Raw genomic sequence first — 17,924 nt, 5'->3', positions numbered from 1 at the left:
GTTTTGCGTATCTATGGCAACAACAGACTTTTATAACGTGAATCCAGGATCGCTGTCGTGAAACACTTAAATGTTTCCCTTACCTAAGAGAATCGTTTAAGAGATTATATGCAACACCCTTAAGTTATTCTCTTAGGTAAGGGGAAATCGCCCCTTAAGTGTCATACTTAAGGGGAAAACTTAAGGTGCTTTATGCAACCGGGCACTGGCAATTAGATTTTAAGTAATGAAAATTATCTACATAAAAAAAATCTTGAGGTCAAACTTGACTTTTAACCCCTATTTTAAAGTTACTGTACTCTGCCTTTGTATTGTCAGCAAAAAGCGAGAAGTAAGTTTGCCAAGGCAAAAGGCAGTAACTTCCACATTATCAATATTTGGATTTTGGTTTTTAGCGGTGGATCTGAAAGACGCATATACTTTCACATTCAGATAGGATATAGCATGCTCATCACACAGGCGCTTCCTAAGATTCGTGTTCGAATGTGTCGCGCGAAAAATGCAGGGCTTTCCCCTTTGAGACTCAGTGGGGAGCGCGTTCTGGACTACCTCGACGACCAATTGCATTATTGCACAACCTTCTGCGTCTTTTCAGCATGCTGTGGTTTCAGCTGTCTGCCATATTATTATGCTTGTGCACGCTCGTCCCGCGGATTTATTCGGACGATGTGATTGTATAACCTGCTTGTAACAGCTGGTCTGATGTTGCATGCACGCACCAGTACTCTTGTCGATTCATTATGTTGTATGCACCAATATACCCGTGTTGCTTTATTAACACTCCCTGTGCTATATTATTCCCGCGTGTATTTAAGGCGATGCTGAAGGCACCGGCGAAGTTTTGGCACTCTGCCAGCTAGATGTATGGGTGTTTCAACCAGGTCCGATACCCCAACTGGGTGAGGCGGGACTTTAGGTCTTTGTTGCTACGGCATGCGTTACATTTTTCTGTCAGCTCTGCATATATCATTCGCTATCAATATTGCACGTTTGTCGATGGAAAAAGGCTACAGTGATTTAAATTTAAATTGACAGTAAAACAAAGGCAGAACAGAACAGAACGGCAGAACTACATCTGATAGGTAGCATTATTTGATAGAACACCAGCGCAGTAACTTCATATTGACATGCGGCTAAACAAAGGCAGAGTACCGTAACTCAATTTGAGCGTTCAAAAACAAAGCCAAAGAGCGGTAACTGGAGTTACGGTGTTCTGCCTTGGTTTCTCATGGGCTTTTGGAAGTTACTGTTAAGATAACCCATACTTTTTTTTGAAAAAACAACGGAATTAACTCAAGATCCTTATCCACATGATAAAGGAGGTCTTGAATGTGCCAAAAATATCAATAACTCATTTTCGACCAAACATAAAGTTACGGTCTTTTGCCTTTGCACGGCAGCATTGCAGTTAAAACATTGATTGACGGAAAATTCCGTTTTTATTTGTTCTGTGTGAATATCGCATGCTGTTCGAGTTCTTGGTTTAATAAGGGCTTGTCTCAAGGGAGGACATGTGCTGGAGGTGCGCTCGCTCTCAGTGTGGGTGGACTACACTCTGGGCAGCCGGGCATACACATCTCCTGCCGCCACTGAACCACACCGCACTAGCACTCGCTTTAGCCTTCGGGACCAATGATTAAAGTGACACTGTCAGAGCACATCACATCCCTCTTCTCAACCATCCACCTCTTCACACCACACATAGGTACAGTTACAGTTAGAGACTGTAGAATTTTCATCTCTTTGTTGATCTTGGAGTGAAATGTAATCTTGACCTGTTATTGACAGATTTAGGCTGCGTTTACACTGCACTAAAAAAAATCTGATCTTTTACTCACATCTGACACAGATCGGAATTTGTTGCACACGTGTAAACACAAAAAAGATTTTTTCGCATCTGATCAGAGACACTTTCAAATGTGATTTTAAATCAGATATATATCCGATATCTGGATATCCGACCTACATCTGAACACGCATATCCGATTCCCCTTTGAATTCCAAGCCACCACAAGGCGAGGACGACATGTTTATTCACAAAGATGGCTTTTTAATGTTGTATTATGAGGCAGATGTTCCTGTATGCGCAGCTCACAGCTTTTTATTGAGGTGGGAACTTTATATTTATCTTTGTAAAGAAACGAAATTTTGCGACATTCAGGAGCTCATTAAAATTCAGGAGATTTCATTGAAAAAATCAGGGCTACTTTATTTCACTTCAGATTCCTAGATCTGAGCTGTAGATAAACTAAAATTATTTCCTGACTATATACCTGTTCTGTCAGATTTTGCGCTACAAAACATTCATGAGTCATGACAGCTGTTATCTTGTCCATGCTGGCGGATAATTATGACCACCCGACATGAATTAAATAAATAATTTGAATAGCGTGGCCATTCAAAACCAGAGTCTACCATGTGCATAGTAAAACGATCAGCGAAAATGATCAGAATTAATGTAAACACAGATATTGTATTCCAGCCCTGTCTAAAGTAAATGTAAACAGGCGGGCCAAAAAAATCGGATATGGTCAAAAGATCGGATCTGTGCATTAAGACTTGCAGTGTAAATGCAGCCTTTACCCAATAGCTGATTCTCAGTTTCAGCGAACTCTCTTTTACAGCTTCATTCTTCATGCAACATTCAGAAGAGCATGTGACACACGGCTGCAGCGCCAGGTGTTTATCAGGACGCTCTTTGTGGTGAAAAACTCCAGAACTATGGATTATGAATGCTTTGATGTTAAAGTGAGGGATGTTATATTTTTTCTTAAAGAGCAAGTCACTCAGTGTGACGCTATCTGATATCCCTTACATTAGCCTCGAGGTGACTGTTGCCTGAGAAAAATAACGGTTCCTTTAAGATAAACGAGCAATTCCACGGTATGGCAAACAGCGGCACAATTCAGGAATTAAACTTCTCAGAGGTTGCAAGAAACAATGAGCTGCCAAAAGAGTTAGTCATTCATTTTAATAATTCATGCAGACATGCTTCATAAGCAGGTGTTATTAATGTCGTTCATTATGGGGTTTTGGAAAACATACGAAGCATTATGGAAATGCAGGGCTGCCTAAACCAACCGAGACTCCTTCTATCATAAGTCTTGGAGTTTAGCTCTGCATTTCCAGAACATGTTAATGACAACATTCCACAATGACTCCCATAACTTTCAGAATGAAATATTCAGCAGGAAATAATGTCAGCCGGGACTTTGTAGATGCATTCGTCGCATTTATCTTCCATAATTTGATGTGTTTCGCAGTGAAGGAGAATATTCAGGTGGAAATAATGTGCAGAGAGAGTATCAGTGTTATCTTAGTGTTACGTACACTGTAAATACAATCTTGATTTTACATTTATATATATATGATTGTTTGCATGGGCTTTTTTTGACTTTTACTTACTCCCAAAAGAAATGATTCTTTTGAAAAGATTTATTTGGTTTATTTGTATTTCAGTTTAAGCTTTTTATTAATTTCTACTAATTGTAGCACTTAAACTTAAATCAGTTAGTTAGGCGACATTTCTCATTTTCATTTAGTTTTTTAATAAGTTTTTCATCTAATATTTATATTTTAATGTTTTGAATAGTTTAAGTTTTAGCTGTATTTAACGATAACAACTCTGACAGGAATGGATTTTATCTATCAGGATTTAATAGGATCGTTTCGTTGAATTTATTTTAATTTAAAATAACCAGAAACTTGTATTAGGGAAAGTATATTAACTAGTTTAATTTTGACTTTAATATGTGTGATTTGTCTCATGTGGCCATTGTGAGAGCAGCAGCTTAATTATGTCTGTATTTTTCAGTATATCTTGTAATTATGGTATTTCTGCTGTGATATAAATGCAGCACATTTTTCAAGCCATATGCAACAATTAAAGATCAGCATGTAAGCAGCAGTTTGAATCATTATCTTTGCTTTCAGACTACAGTGGTTGGTGTTTCCATGGCAAGCGGGACGATTGTCTGCCTGGTAAAGCTATTAAAAGCTCAGGTGGATCAGGGTTTTGGGTTCAAGTGACCCTCATTGCAGGTCTGGCACTGGATGGAGGGCAGAAACGTGAGCGTGTCACTTCAGCCGAAGGGCTTGAAATCAGAACTTCACAGTGCAGTGATGAATGAGATGATCTAATGCGTTCATTCATTATTTACTGACACTTACATTTAAGTGTTGACAACCACAGTCGGATAGGTTGAATATTTTAAATCGTACTGTGAATATTTGAGAAGGTGGTCTGTAGCTGTACTGCATGTTAAGGTGAGATGTCATGAAACCTTAATCATTATTGTTATATGAGTATACTGCTCATGTGTATTGAATATGTTCTTAATAAGATTCTGATTGGTCAATTGCAGCAATATTATGGTATTGTTACATTCTCTGTCTTGTGTGTTTTTGGTTCAGTCCCTGTGACCTAGTTTTCCCCAGTCTGTCTAGTTAGCAATGTCATTCACCCGTGCCCTGTTTATCATGTATCTCATTAGTTCTAGTATAAATACTCCCTGTGTCTTTCAGTCCTTTGTCCGATCTCGTCTATGTGTAACTTATGTAAAAGCGGGCATACACCGTGCGATTTTGAGCCGAATTCTGACTCGCGCGACTCTTTTTCGGGTCAGAAACGAGAGGCGATAAACCTCTCCCGACCGGCAATCAGATGATCGGATGAATTTCTGGCATGTCAGAAATTTAGGTCGCTCCTCATGACTATATCTCACAGTTGAAGCTGAGCTACGAACCGATTGCCGCAAACTCAGTGCTTTTTCCCTCACTGCGCCTGCGCGAAAACAGAAGTTTAACCATTTCATCTGCAGCAAGAAAGAAAACAAAAGGAGGGAGATCTTAATTTCTGTAGCTGTCAAACTAGCTTCAAATTACGGTTGCTTAGCTCCAGTTCGTGTTGCGAAATGGATAAACCATATATTGCCCACGTCTTCACCTGCAATGTAGCTACCGTGCCTCTTTTATTAATTTGTTAAACAATGTCCATGTTAAACAAACTGTTTTTGAAATAAAGCTGTTTTGACTAATTATTGCAGTGTTCGGAAATATTAGCCCATAGACTGTTAATGCTTTTAATTATAGGCCTATAATTCATTTTAATCGACCAAAATGTTTTTAGACAATTTTCAATGAGGAGGAGTAACCTATATGTAATATTTGATTACCTCACTGCGCGTTGGTTATGCGGTGATGCGCTATGAAATTATTGCGTGGCAAATTAATTATAATAGCCTATCAATTTAATAATAAAACTACCTTCCCTAATAATGCAATCATATTAATAATAATTTAATACATAAATTGGAAATGCTAAATCATCTTAATATTGATAGCTGATGCTTGTTTTGACAATATCTCTGGATACATGATATCGTCTATTGGAGTCATCCGGCACGGGGGTTCATCGCACATATTTCACACGTATAGTGTGAGCAGTGAAGTCGCAGCTCGATGATCGGACCGTATAGTGTGAGCACATAAATCCTGAGCTTTAGCTTTACATCGCATGTGATCTACTCGTTCAGTGTGAGTAGGTAACTTGCTGAATCGCACAGTGTCCACCTTTAGTGTGTGGATTTGCCTGTCTCCTGTGATACCCTCCTATGGATTTATTAAAAGACTATATTTTGGAATTCTCCCTCGTTGTGCGACTTACTACGTAGCGTTACGTGACAGAAGATCGGACCATAACAGTTTATTTATTGCGGCGTTTTCTTTTGTTTGGTTAGGGCATTTAACTAAAACAGATAAAAACAGTATTTAACTTTTAAAACTGTTTGTCATCAAGTTTTGGTTACAGCCCTGCGCTGCACTACTGTGATTAAGTCAATAAAGTCCTCCATGTCTGTCGGAGGTGATATGTCCTCATGTTTACGCTGGGAGTGAGAGGTTACGGTGGATATATGCTGACGTCTCTCCTCACTGTAGTTGCATGTCATTCCCTGCGCTTGACAACTTTAGGAGTTACAGTAAACAACTCTCCTTCTCCCTTACTGTCATTTCTGAGCTATACTTCACTGTGCTTCCTCTAATGACTGCCAGACTGTCGTCTCCTGAATCCACTCGCTGTTTAGCTGCTGTAGGTTACCCACAATCCTCTCTGAATTCTATTATGTGGCATGTCAGAGTCTATATCACAGCTCCCCTGCTAAACATCCCACCCGGCCGCTGAGACTCTGTCCGCGTTGTGTCCACACAGGTGGGCAGGTTTTTAAAAAAAAATCTTTTCTGACAAGTCTGGGATGAGCTCTACTCGCTGTGGCCGTATGCACTTACAAAACACCGCAGCAAACGTACAGATCGTTCCGGTTGCTGTCCGACAAATCAAGCAGGCGTACATTTCCTATGTCCTGTTTTGCTCTGTAAGCTGTCAGGGGGAAGTTTTATTGCTCAAATCATATTTTTTTCCCCCAAAGGGGATAGGGGTTATTAAAGTTAACATGAAATCAAAACTGTCACATTTACTTGCTTAATATACAGTACAGTATGTTCTTATTGTGAACAATTCAGCTGTGCACAACACTTTATTCCAAGTGAAGCGTTTGTTTGTTTGGAGTCAATTTGCTCTCCATTTAATCTCATTGTCTTGTATAAACAGTTGAGATATTAAATACATCTCAGTGGTGATTTTTGTTCTTCCCTGTGGTGTCCTCTTGGTTACAGTGTTATTAATTATATACATTATAGTTGTATTATGTTTTGTATATTTCATATATATATATATATATATATGTGTGTGTGTATATATGTCTCATGTTTTTTCCCTTCATTTGCAGAACATGACAAGCATCGCCTATGCAAGAGCACGGAGTACATGAATTTGCACTTCAAAGTCAAATGGTTCCACAACGAGTACGTCCGAGACCTGCCTGCCTTTAAGGGAATTCCTCCGGAGTATTCCCTGTAAGTATCCCATGTTTATTTCCTCCTCTCTCATTCTCTTATAGTATTAAAACCACTGACTTGTGGTGTCTTCTGAAATGAGGAGTCAAGTTCCCCTCTCATGTAAAAAAAACATATTCCATTTGATGTTTACACAGTATGGAACTCTAAACCTTACGCTATCATGTTCACGCACATTGCTTGTTAGACATCATTTAATTATGTGCATACAAGTCATTTTTTTAATATATATATTTTAGATTATATATATTAAGCATTTAGACAACCAAAACTACATTTGGTAACACTTTACAATAAGGTCACATTTGTTAATATTAGTTAATGTATTAACTAACATTACCTAACAATGAGCTATACATTTCTTACTGTAATTATCATACTTTCTATCAATATTTAATTAGTTAATACAAACACAGCTGTTCATTGTTTGTTCATGTTAGTCCACAAATACAACAACATAATGTTAACAAATACAACTTTTGATTTTAACTTTTGGTCGGGAGGTGCTCGGCTCGGCCCGGCTCGTGATTCCTCTCACACACTGCGAGCCGCGACCATGCGAGCATCACCGATGTCCAATTATTTCTCAGATTTTGTTAAGCTTTTGGTTTACCTCAAATTAATTGTGTAAATACAGTAAAATAGGCCTGCTGATGCTGACATTGAGCTCCATGCTTTCCTATGGCTCTGTAACATTAGGTTAATGTTTGTCTCCAGATACTGTTTAAATTAATATATATAAAAATAAGTATTATACATTTCAAATTTTGCTCTGAAAAACTTTTTTTTTATGTTTGTATTCAACATAATACCTTATTATCTCAATTAAATGTACTGAAATGAATGTATATGTGACACAAAAATGCTGTTTAATATTTTGGCCGGTAAAAATATGCTTGGCTGGTGGATTTTTTCATCTACCAGTCCCCGTGGCAGGTGAGCCAAAAAGTTAATTTCGGACCCTGCAGACAGCACAGGAAGCCGCCAATGGTCATCAGATCGCATAAATCAGTGGATAATTAATAGAAATGATGATTCTGTCGAATAAATATTAAGTAAGCGCATTTAAATGTATCAATATTTCTCCAAGTATTCGCACTTTTGAACTAAAAGCCATAATGGACGCTGTTCAGTGCAGCTATGTGAACATAAATAAACCGCAGCGGACATGACTGAATGTGAATGAATGTTGTTATTCTATTAAAATTATCATAAATTACTGATTATTTTGCACTTCATGACATACATTAAGAAATTCCTGTCACTGTAACCGAATTTTATAATAAACAGTAGACAAATATCGAAGCTGGATGATTTAATCTTTCTAATAAAACAGTTTGTCTAGATCAGCTGCAGTTCACAGCATAAATTCAAGAAGGCGCCTTGTCTTTCCCGTCGCAGCAACTACGGCTTCACCGACAACCTCTTTCGTTTTGTTGAAAAATGACATGTAAAGTCAGTCTGACTCGAAGTGTGTCCGTGTCTGTTGGGGCAGTGTGAACATTACACTTATTTTTCATAAAATTCTAAATCCAACGGCTTACTTGATTGTGCGTTTTTGTTGGCGTCTGACTATGCGGTGTGAATTGGCTTTAAGACAGACCAAGTGCAAATTCTTCAGTCTGATTTTTAGAAGGCAGCTGTCTGACTCTGAGAGGGCGAACGTGAACAAAGTCAAGCCAAAGGCTACGTTGTAGAGAGCGATACATAAAACGCATTACCATTCTGATACATCGTCTTGTAGACGAGCCTGTATAATTCGCTCTTCCTCTTCTTCTGAATCAGTTTCTAGTTCAAACATATATGGCTGAATTAAACCAATATTTCCACTTGTCATTGTGCCGCGTTTACTACAATTGACAGAGTGGATCAGGTATTCTGAGCTAGCGTGAGTGAGTGGAGGCGGGGGTATTTTGCATATTGATGGCTCCGCTAAATGAAGCAAGGGTGTAGAGTTGCATTCAAGCTATTTTAAGGCATGAAGAATTATTTTCAGAGGAAAAAAACATTTAAATATGTCATTTTGATGATCAAAGATTAATTTTAAGGTATTAAATGATTAACTGCTGGGGGAATTTAAATGTCTTGTCGGAACTTTGTTCGTCTAGGTTTAAAGCTGTTTGCTAGGATCTGTTTTTATTTGCAGAGGATTTGCCTTTAAATAACTAATGAAATATTTCAACTTACCGGTATCAGTATTTCGTCTAATAGCCATGTAAGAAGCGATATAATATACTTTCAGTCAGTTTTGGTTTTCGTTAAATAAGGGGTCCTGATCACTCTGTAGGGGTTTATTTTGTGGTAATAACCGGCTGGATGCACATTATCCCTTACATATATTATAGGTTTATACTAGGGCTGGGAATCGATTAAAAAAAATAACTAATTAATTGCACAATTTGCTGTAATTAATTGCAATTAATTGCATTTTCCCCAAGCTTGTAATCATCAATATTTAAACATAGAATCACCGAATTAAATTAAACAACACAGAAAAAAAAGGAACAGAAAAATAGCCCTATATTCAAATAATATTAAACATCAATATATCAATATATTATTCTTCATCCAGTTCTTTGCAACATACTCAAAAATGTAAAAAAAAAATTTTTTTTTTTTTTTTTTTTTTACTAATTATCAAAATAAAGTATAGTCCTACAAAGCTATTATTACCAGAGCATGTGATCAGACCATTACCATTTTTGCCCAGCATGGCTATACCAGTTCAGTAGGGCTATTGCAAACAGAAGTCTACTACTAAGACATTTACTTTTTTAAAATGAATTAAATTGTTTTGAAATTTTGAAAATCTTTGCTTTTCCATTGTGTGAGCGGTACATGATTGGAGCGTTTTCGCCGTGAACGACACGCGCAACGCAAACACGGAGCGGAACATTGAGCAGAGAGCACAGCAGCGCGCCGACACACACACACACACGAAATGGAGAGCGCGGCGCACACACAGAGCGGAAAAGACCCGCTCGTGAAACCTGATCGCCGAACACGAATGGGCGGGGCGGCATATTTTCGCCTTATATTTTCGTCCGATAATTTTCGGCGGACGAAATTTCGGTGCATCCAGCTTCTATGGTATTTGAATTCAGCTTGGCTAATTATACACAGCATCTTTGTTTTGTCAAACGCGCCATCAGGTAACTTTTTAAATGCAAAAATACCTCCTAAAACGCCATCCTTGTCCTTCTCCATCATGACAGGGTGACTTGGTTCGGCACACTCATAATAGCAGCCGCAACAGGAAGTCATTAAAACGAGGCAAAAAAGTGCTGCGTCAATTAACACGTTAAACATCTCAAATTAATCGCAAAGATTAGCGCGTTAATTCCCCCAGCCCTAGTTTATACATTTTTTACGTTGTTTCATTAACTTAAACTTAAAAGTGTACAGAATTGAATTTCCAATTTTATAAAATTTCATTAGGGCCCAAGCCTTGAAAAGGCGAAGGCCCTATTGTTTTTCTTCGGATTATTATTTATTAGGGCCCAAGCCTTGAAAAGGCGAAGGCCCTATTGTTTTTCTAAGGATTATTATTCTTCTTCTTATTCTTCTTTATTATTATTATTATTATTATTTTACTACCTTTTGGGCACTTTTGGGGGCCTTAACGTGCTCAAAAACTCTTGAAACTTTGCACAAATGTCAGAACCTGCGGCCATTAGGGCCGCGCTGAAGCTGGGACCCGGGCGTGGCAGGGGGGCTCGCCAGCGCCCCCTGGAATGGGATTCAAAAACATGTCCATATCTCAAACACGCTTGCATGTAATAATATGAAACTCGGTACACATATAGATCTCATCGGGCCGAACAACTTTCGTGCTCTAAGTTTTACGCCAGTCCAACAGGAAGTCGGCTATTATGGGCTGTATGGAAACGCATGTTCTGGCATTTGAAACACTTGTCCTAGAGAATTCATCGGATGACCACGAAACTCGGTGTGCATGAAGTCAAGACATGGAGGATGCAAAATTGCGAGGGGATTTTTGATATCTCGAACGGTTTGTCCGTGGCGAGGAAACGAATTTATGGCGAATATTGGAAACAGGAAGTGTGTTATAACATCCTCATACATTAACTGATCTTGATGAAACTTCAGCAGTGTGTTTGTTGTAAGAGGCCGATCACATGGATGTGACTATTGTGAGTCAAAGTTATAGCGCCACCAACTGGCAGCAGGAAGTGTGTCACTTTCAAAATGCTTTGAAATCACCCTCTTATTTTTACCCGATTTGCTTCAAACTTCATCTGTATAATGTAAACACACGGCAGATGTAGACCTGTGAAAGGATTATTGATATCTTAAATACTGTTGCCATGGCAACGCATCAAACTTTAATATTCTTTTTGGGTGCATTTGAGGCTCTTAACATGCTTCAAATTGCATGAAACTCAACATGCATATCAGATTTATTAGGTACTAGGCATGTGTGAAGTTTCAGAAACGGGCGCGGTGGAGGGGCTCAGTAGCGCCACCTTTAGTCAAAAATGGGGTATTAGTTTTACCTACAGTAACAAAAATCGGTATTTATATTTATCTCCCCGAGCCGGACAACTTTCTAATTTACAGTCATTAGCTCCGACCAACAGGAAGTCAGATATTTTGGTTTGAATGTGATTTGATGGGAATTTTGCCAGTCTCTCTCAGGGGGCTTTATTTTAACCCTTTCTCTGCTGTGTGGGACTTCTCGGGCACTTTTGGGGCCCTTAACGTGCTCGAAAACTCTTGAAACTTTGCACACAGGTCAGAACCTGCGGCCATCAGGGCTGGGCTGAAGCTGGTACCCGGGCGTGGCAGGGGAGCTCAACAGCGCCCCCTTGAACGTGGTCCGAAAAACTTGGTCCATATATCAAACACGTTTGCATGTAATAATATGAAACTCGGTACACATATAGATTTAATCGGGCCGAACAACTTTCGTGCTCTAAGTTTTACGCCAGTCCAACAGGAAGTCGGCTATTATGGGCTGTATGAAAATGCAAGCCCCTGGAATTTGATATACTCCTCCAAGAAAAATTATCCTATCGCCACCAAACTCGGTCAGCATGAAGTCAAGACATTGAGGACGCTAAATTGCGGACGGATTTTTGATATCTCGAACGGTTTGGCCGTGGCGAGGAAACGAAGTTATGGCGAGAAAAGAAAAACACAATGTGTTATAACGTCTTCATACATTTATTGATCTTGATGAAACTTCAGCAGTGTGTTTGTTGTAAGAGGGCGATCACATGGATGTGACTATTGTGAGTCAAAGTTATAGCGCCACCAACTGGCAGCAGGAAGTGTGTTACTTTCAAGATACTTTTGACTAAAGTGGGTGGGTTATTTTTACCTACAGTCACAAAACTCGGTCTGTATATTGTGCTTATCGATCCGGACAACTTTCTCATTTACAGTCATTAGTTCCGACCAACAGGAAGTCAGATATTTTGGTTTGAATGTGGTTTTGTCTCTCTCTGACAGAGTTCCCCCTGCCATTCTCTGTGTGTGTGTGTGTGTGTGTGTGTGTGTGTGTGTGTGTGGGGAGGGAGGGAGGGAGGGAGGGAGGGAGGGAGGGAGGGAGGGAGGGCACACACACAGACAGCCCCCCCCTTTTCTGTGTGTGTTTGGAGGGGAGCAGAAAGACTCACACTAGAGTGCGGATCGGGCCAAATTTTTCAGTCCGAGCCTGGTCCGCGTCCGACAGAGCAGTAACCGAACCTGACCCGAGCCCGACAGGCATAAAGATATTTATGTTCGAGCCCGACCCGAGCCCGACAGTTAAAATCCCATTTTTTCTCATACTAATGACAATTGTACGTTTTTTTGTGTGGAAAGCCCGCTTTTATTAAGCAACTGTAGGAAGGCAATCGGAAATGTCAACAGGACAAGCGCATCAGCGCGCGGAGCAACAAGCGCTCTTAACACCTGGCGCGCGCACATTATGCACGCGTTTCGTTGTCACGGCTACATAAACAAATGTCCGCACACAGGAAGACGGATGTTATGGTAATATTTTACATGTATTTTAATCACAAAAACGAACGTTTGCATCAAGTGAAAGCATCAGGCACATAGGCTACCTACATAATAAGCTGTTTTAAATTTAAAATGTTCAATGCCTTATCGCGCTGATGTGACCGAGCCCGACCCGAACCCCAACATCATTTCTAAATATCTGTCCGAACCCGGCCCGGCCCGTCGGGTACCGGCGGGTCCCGTCGGGCTCGGGTCGGGTATCCATCCTCTAACTCACACTGATGCAAGCTCTAAAGCAGACTTCTTCTCGACAGTCAAAGCGGGGTTACGTTATTGCCCGTCGTGCACAGGAACCCGAAAGGCAACGGGGTGGCGGCTTTTTATATATATATATATATATATATATATATATATATATATATATATATATATATATATATATATATATATATATATATATATAAATAAATATAGCTGCAAGCAGCGATGGAGGGCCCAAGCCGGTGGCAGCGCCAGCCCGGTGCCTTTAGTGAAACTAAAGGCACCAGGGTGGCGGTGCCACCGGCTTGGGCCCGTAATCGCTGCTTGCAGCTATATTTATTATTATTATTATTATTATTTTACTACCTTTTGGGCACTTTTGGGGGCCTTAACGTGCTCAAAAACTCTTGAAACTTTGCACAAATGTCAGAACCTGCGGCCATCAGGGCCCGACTGAAGCTGGGACCCGGGCGTGGCAGGGGGGCTCGCCAGCGCCCCCTGGAATGGGATTCAAAAACATGTCCATATCTCAAACACGCTTGCATGTAATAATATGAAACTCGGTACACATATAGATCTCATCGGGCCGAACAACTTTCGTGCTCTAAGTTTTACGCCAGTCCAACAGGAAGTCGGTTATTATGGGCTGGATGGAAACGCATGTTCTGGCATTTGAAACACTTGTCCTAGAGAATTCATCGGATGACCACGAAACTCGGTGTGCATGAAGTCAAGACATGGAGGATGCTAAATTGCGAGGGGATTTTTGATATCTCGAACGGTTTGGCCGTGGCGAGGAAACGAATTTATGGCGAATATTGGAAACAGGAAGTGTGTTATAACATCCTCATACATTAACTGATCTTGATGAAACTTCAGCAGTGTGTTTGTTGTAAGAGGCCGATCACATGGATGTGACTATTGTGAGTCAAAGTTATAGCGCCACCAACTGGCAGCAGGAAGTGTGTCACTTTCAAAATGCTTTGAAATCACCCTCTTATTTTTACCCGATTTGCTTCAAACTTCATCTGTATAATGTAAACACACGGCAGATGTAGACCTGTGAAAGGATTATTGATATCTTAAATACTGTTGCCATGGCAACGCATCAAACTTTAATATTCTTTTTGGGTGCATTTGAGGCTCTTAACATGCTTCAAATTGCATGAAACTCAACATGCATATCAGATTTATTAGGTACTAGGCATGTGTGAAGTTTCAGAAACGGGCGCGGTGGAGGGGCTCAGTAGCGCCACCTTTAGTCAAAAATGGGGTATTAGTTTTACCTACAGTAACAAAAATCGGTATTTATATTTATCTCCCCGAGCCGGACAACTTTCTAATTTACAGTCATTAGCTCCGACCAACAGGAAGTCAGATATTTTGGTTTGAATGTGATTTGATGGGAATTTTGCCAGTCTCTCTCAGTGTCTGTGTGTGTGAGAGAGGAGGGGGGCTTTATTTTAACCCTTTCTCTGCTGTGTGGGACTTCTCGGGCACTTTTGGGGCCCTTAACGTGCTCGAAAACTCTTGAAACTTTGCACACAGGTCAGAACCTGCGGCCATTAGAGCCGGACTGAAGCTGGTACCCGGGCGTGGCAGGGGAGCTCAACAGCGCCCCCTTGAACGTGGTCCGAAAAACTTGGTCCATATATCAAACACGTTTGCATGTAATAATATGAAACTCGGTACACATTTAGATATCATCGGGCCGAACAACTTTCGTGCTCTAAGTTTTACGCCAGTCCAACAGGAAGTCGGCTATTATGGGTTGTATGAAAACGCATGCCCCTGGAATTTGATATACTCCTCCAAGAAAAATTATCCTATCGCCACCAAACTCAGTCAGCATGAAGTAAAGACATTGAGGACGCTACATTGCGGACGGATTTTTGATATCTCGAACGGTTTGGCCGTGGCGAGGAAACAAAGTTATGGCGAGAAAAGAAAAACACAATGTGTTATAACGTCTTCATACATTTATTGATCTTGATGAAACTTCAGCAGTGTGTTTGTTGTAAGAGGGCGATCACATGGATGTGGCTATTGTGAGTCAAAGTTATAGCGCCACCAACTGGCAGCAGGAAGTGTGTTACTTTCAAGATACTTTTGACTAAAGTGGGGGGGTTATTTTTACCTACAGTCACAAAACTCGGTCTGTATATTGTGCTTATCGATCCGGACATCTTTCTCATTTACAGTCATTAGCTCCGACCAACAGGAAGTCAGATATTTTGGTTTGAATGTGGTTTTGTCTCTCTCTGACAGAGTTCCCCCTGCCATTCTCTCTCTGTGTGTGTGTGTGTGTGTGTTAGTCCAGTGAGATACTGGAGGAGGAGGGGGAGGGGGGGGAGGAGGGGGGGCACACACACAGACAGCCCCCTCCCCTTTTCTGTGTGTGTTTGTAGGGGAGCAGAAAGACTCACACTGATACAAGCTCTAAAGCAGACTTCTTCTCGACAGTCAAAGCGGGGTTACGTTATTGCCCGTCGTGCACAGGAACCCGAAAGGCAACGGGGTGGCGGCTTTTTATATATATATATATATATATATAAATATAGCTGCAAGCAGCGATGGAGGGCCCAAGCCGGTGGCAGCGCCAGCCCGGTGCCTTTAGTGTAACTAAAGGCACCAGGGTGGCGGTGCCACCGGCTTGGGCCCGTAATCGCTGCTTGCAGCTATATTTTATTTTAATTTTTTATGCTTTCAAATAATAAACCCGAATTTGACTTCCTCTTAGAAAGTGCCCCTGGTTCACATTTACATTGAATGTTGATCCATCCATTCACAACCCATCATGCATCTGTCCTGGATCCGCAGACGCACGCTGGCCTCTCATTGGCTGCTGTCTGTTGTCAAAAAGTCACTCATTCATTACTGTGAGTTATGAGCGTGGAGAGGCGGGATGACAGACGGGACAGGACATCAGGGAAGAGCCACACAGCTGTCAATCAAAAACCACCTCGAGGAGAATTGATTTTGCCATGAGAATGAGACCGCACATAAGAGCTGCTCTGCCCATCATATTTATAGCATAAGTGACACGAGAAGTGAATTTGCATTTGCTGAAGGAAATACCAGTGTTTGTAAAGCAGCAAAGGAATAACACTGAAGTTTTAGATGCGTTTAGGTTTAAAATGGAGTCCACAGATGGTTAATAAAATAGATTTAATAGACTAATACAATTCAGTTTGCAAATAGATGAGAGAAAATCATTCTCATTTCAGTTTCTAAATGTTATGATGTCATCATAATGCCGAACATTCTAATCTTACAATATGTCAGAAGGAGATGTTCAAAATTTAATTGTAAATTTCCTACAAAGTATAATGTTTACAAAAGGACATCTAGACGACAGACCTATCTGACTTAAATTAATCACTAAATTTAGTCTGAATGGATTTTGTGGGTTAAAAAATTCAAGCTGAATTATTTTCAAAGGGAAAAGGGAAGAATAAAAATGTTGTTTGAGAAAAAAAAAAAACTACAGTAGCTATAAAAACTAACATTGGAACAGCATCACTGTACAGCCTGTCAGATGTGAAGTTATCACATAGACAAATGTTCTCACACAGGAGTCCTCGTCACCTACTTAGTTTCATCACCTTTCAGATTTCCTTTTGACTCTCAGCTGTTAAAACCACTCAGCGTGTTTCCCATCACACCCATCATAGTTTTCTCACTTATAAAGTACTATAATTATTACACTATTCTTATTATATTTCATTTAGCAGAGTTCTGTTAGCTTTCCTGCCCAAGTACACTATGAGTTTACAATTGCAACTGGCATTGTGATCAGATGAATATTGTCTGTTTTACATAATTTAACCAGATGCTCGCTTGCTTATTTGTTTATTTATTTACTGGGGGCATGTTTTTTTAAAGTATTTTTTTTTTACAATTAGGCTCTAGTCTCACATAGAATATGGACCTATCATAAGCTGCGTATGTTTCTGAGATGTCTGAAAGAGAGCACTGCTGGAAAACATTGCATTTTAAATGTCATATTTGTGAACAAGCATCTGATAAATCGTGAAAAATTAATGCATGTACATTTAAACCGATAAATGTCGGCAAGAACATCTGCTAAATGTCGTTCTAACATCCAGGGACATACTGCAAATGAGAAATCGCTGTAGAAATTACACCTAGATGAACAAACAGTCAGCAGATAGATCTATCTGCAGCTTTCCTGAGCAATCAGGGTCTTATCGGGGAATGTGTGGTTAGGAAACCGTCACATAGAGCAATCCAGATCAATATTTAAGATAGCAAGCTAAATGCCATCATATTAATTCCCTTATTACTGTCAAAAACAGTGAGTTACTGCAAACCGTCTCAATCTGAGTAAACAGCGCAGGTTCATTACATTAGCAGAGCTATTAGTGTGATTCTGCCTGCCACAGGCCATCCACAACACTTTCCTTGATTTAGAAATGTTTGTCTCATTTCTGCTTACCAAATACTTGTTTGTCTATTTGCAAGTGAAATGTTTTCATAACTATGAGACTGTTTATACTGTTGCTAAACGTCTCAAACAGATTTAGTCTCCTCTACTGTATTTCACCTTTTCCCATATATGTACGAGTCAAAGCATTGAATTGTGTTTATTTGAGTAAATTTGAGTGCTGTGCCCACAAGGGTACTTGAATTAGATTTTATTTTTATATTTCCATTTTTTTGTTTTAATTTTATTTAAAAAAAATAATAATTTTATGTTATGTTTTTTTAACAGTATCACTGTAAAAACAAAAAAGTTGCTGCCTTAACTTTTTAAGTTC

The 17,924-nt window shown here is 39.9% G+C and overlaps 1 protein-coding gene across 2 annotated transcripts in view; it reads left to right on the top strand.

Annotated features, from left to right (window-relative positions):
- Positions 1–17,924, top strand: part of unc13c (unc-13 homolog C (C. elegans)) — a 196,376-nt gene that overhangs the window by 129,362 nt on the left and 49,090 nt on the right. For both annotated transcript variants that reach the window (XM_079620744.1, XM_079620743.1), the window contains exon 19: positions 6,786–6,912. In XM_079620744.1, the coding sequence (XP_079476870.1) occupies positions 6,786–6,912 (127 nt within the window). The remainder of the gene's footprint in view (positions 1–6,785; positions 6,913–17,924) is intronic.

The sequence above is a fragment of the Phoxinus phoxinus genome (genome assembly GCF_949152265.1).
Source record: "Phoxinus phoxinus genome assembly, chromosome: 8".
Classification (NCBI taxonomy): domain Eukaryota; kingdom Metazoa; phylum Chordata; class Actinopteri; order Cypriniformes; family Leuciscidae; genus Phoxinus; species Phoxinus phoxinus.
This window is presented reverse-complemented; position numbering and strand designations above follow the sequence as displayed.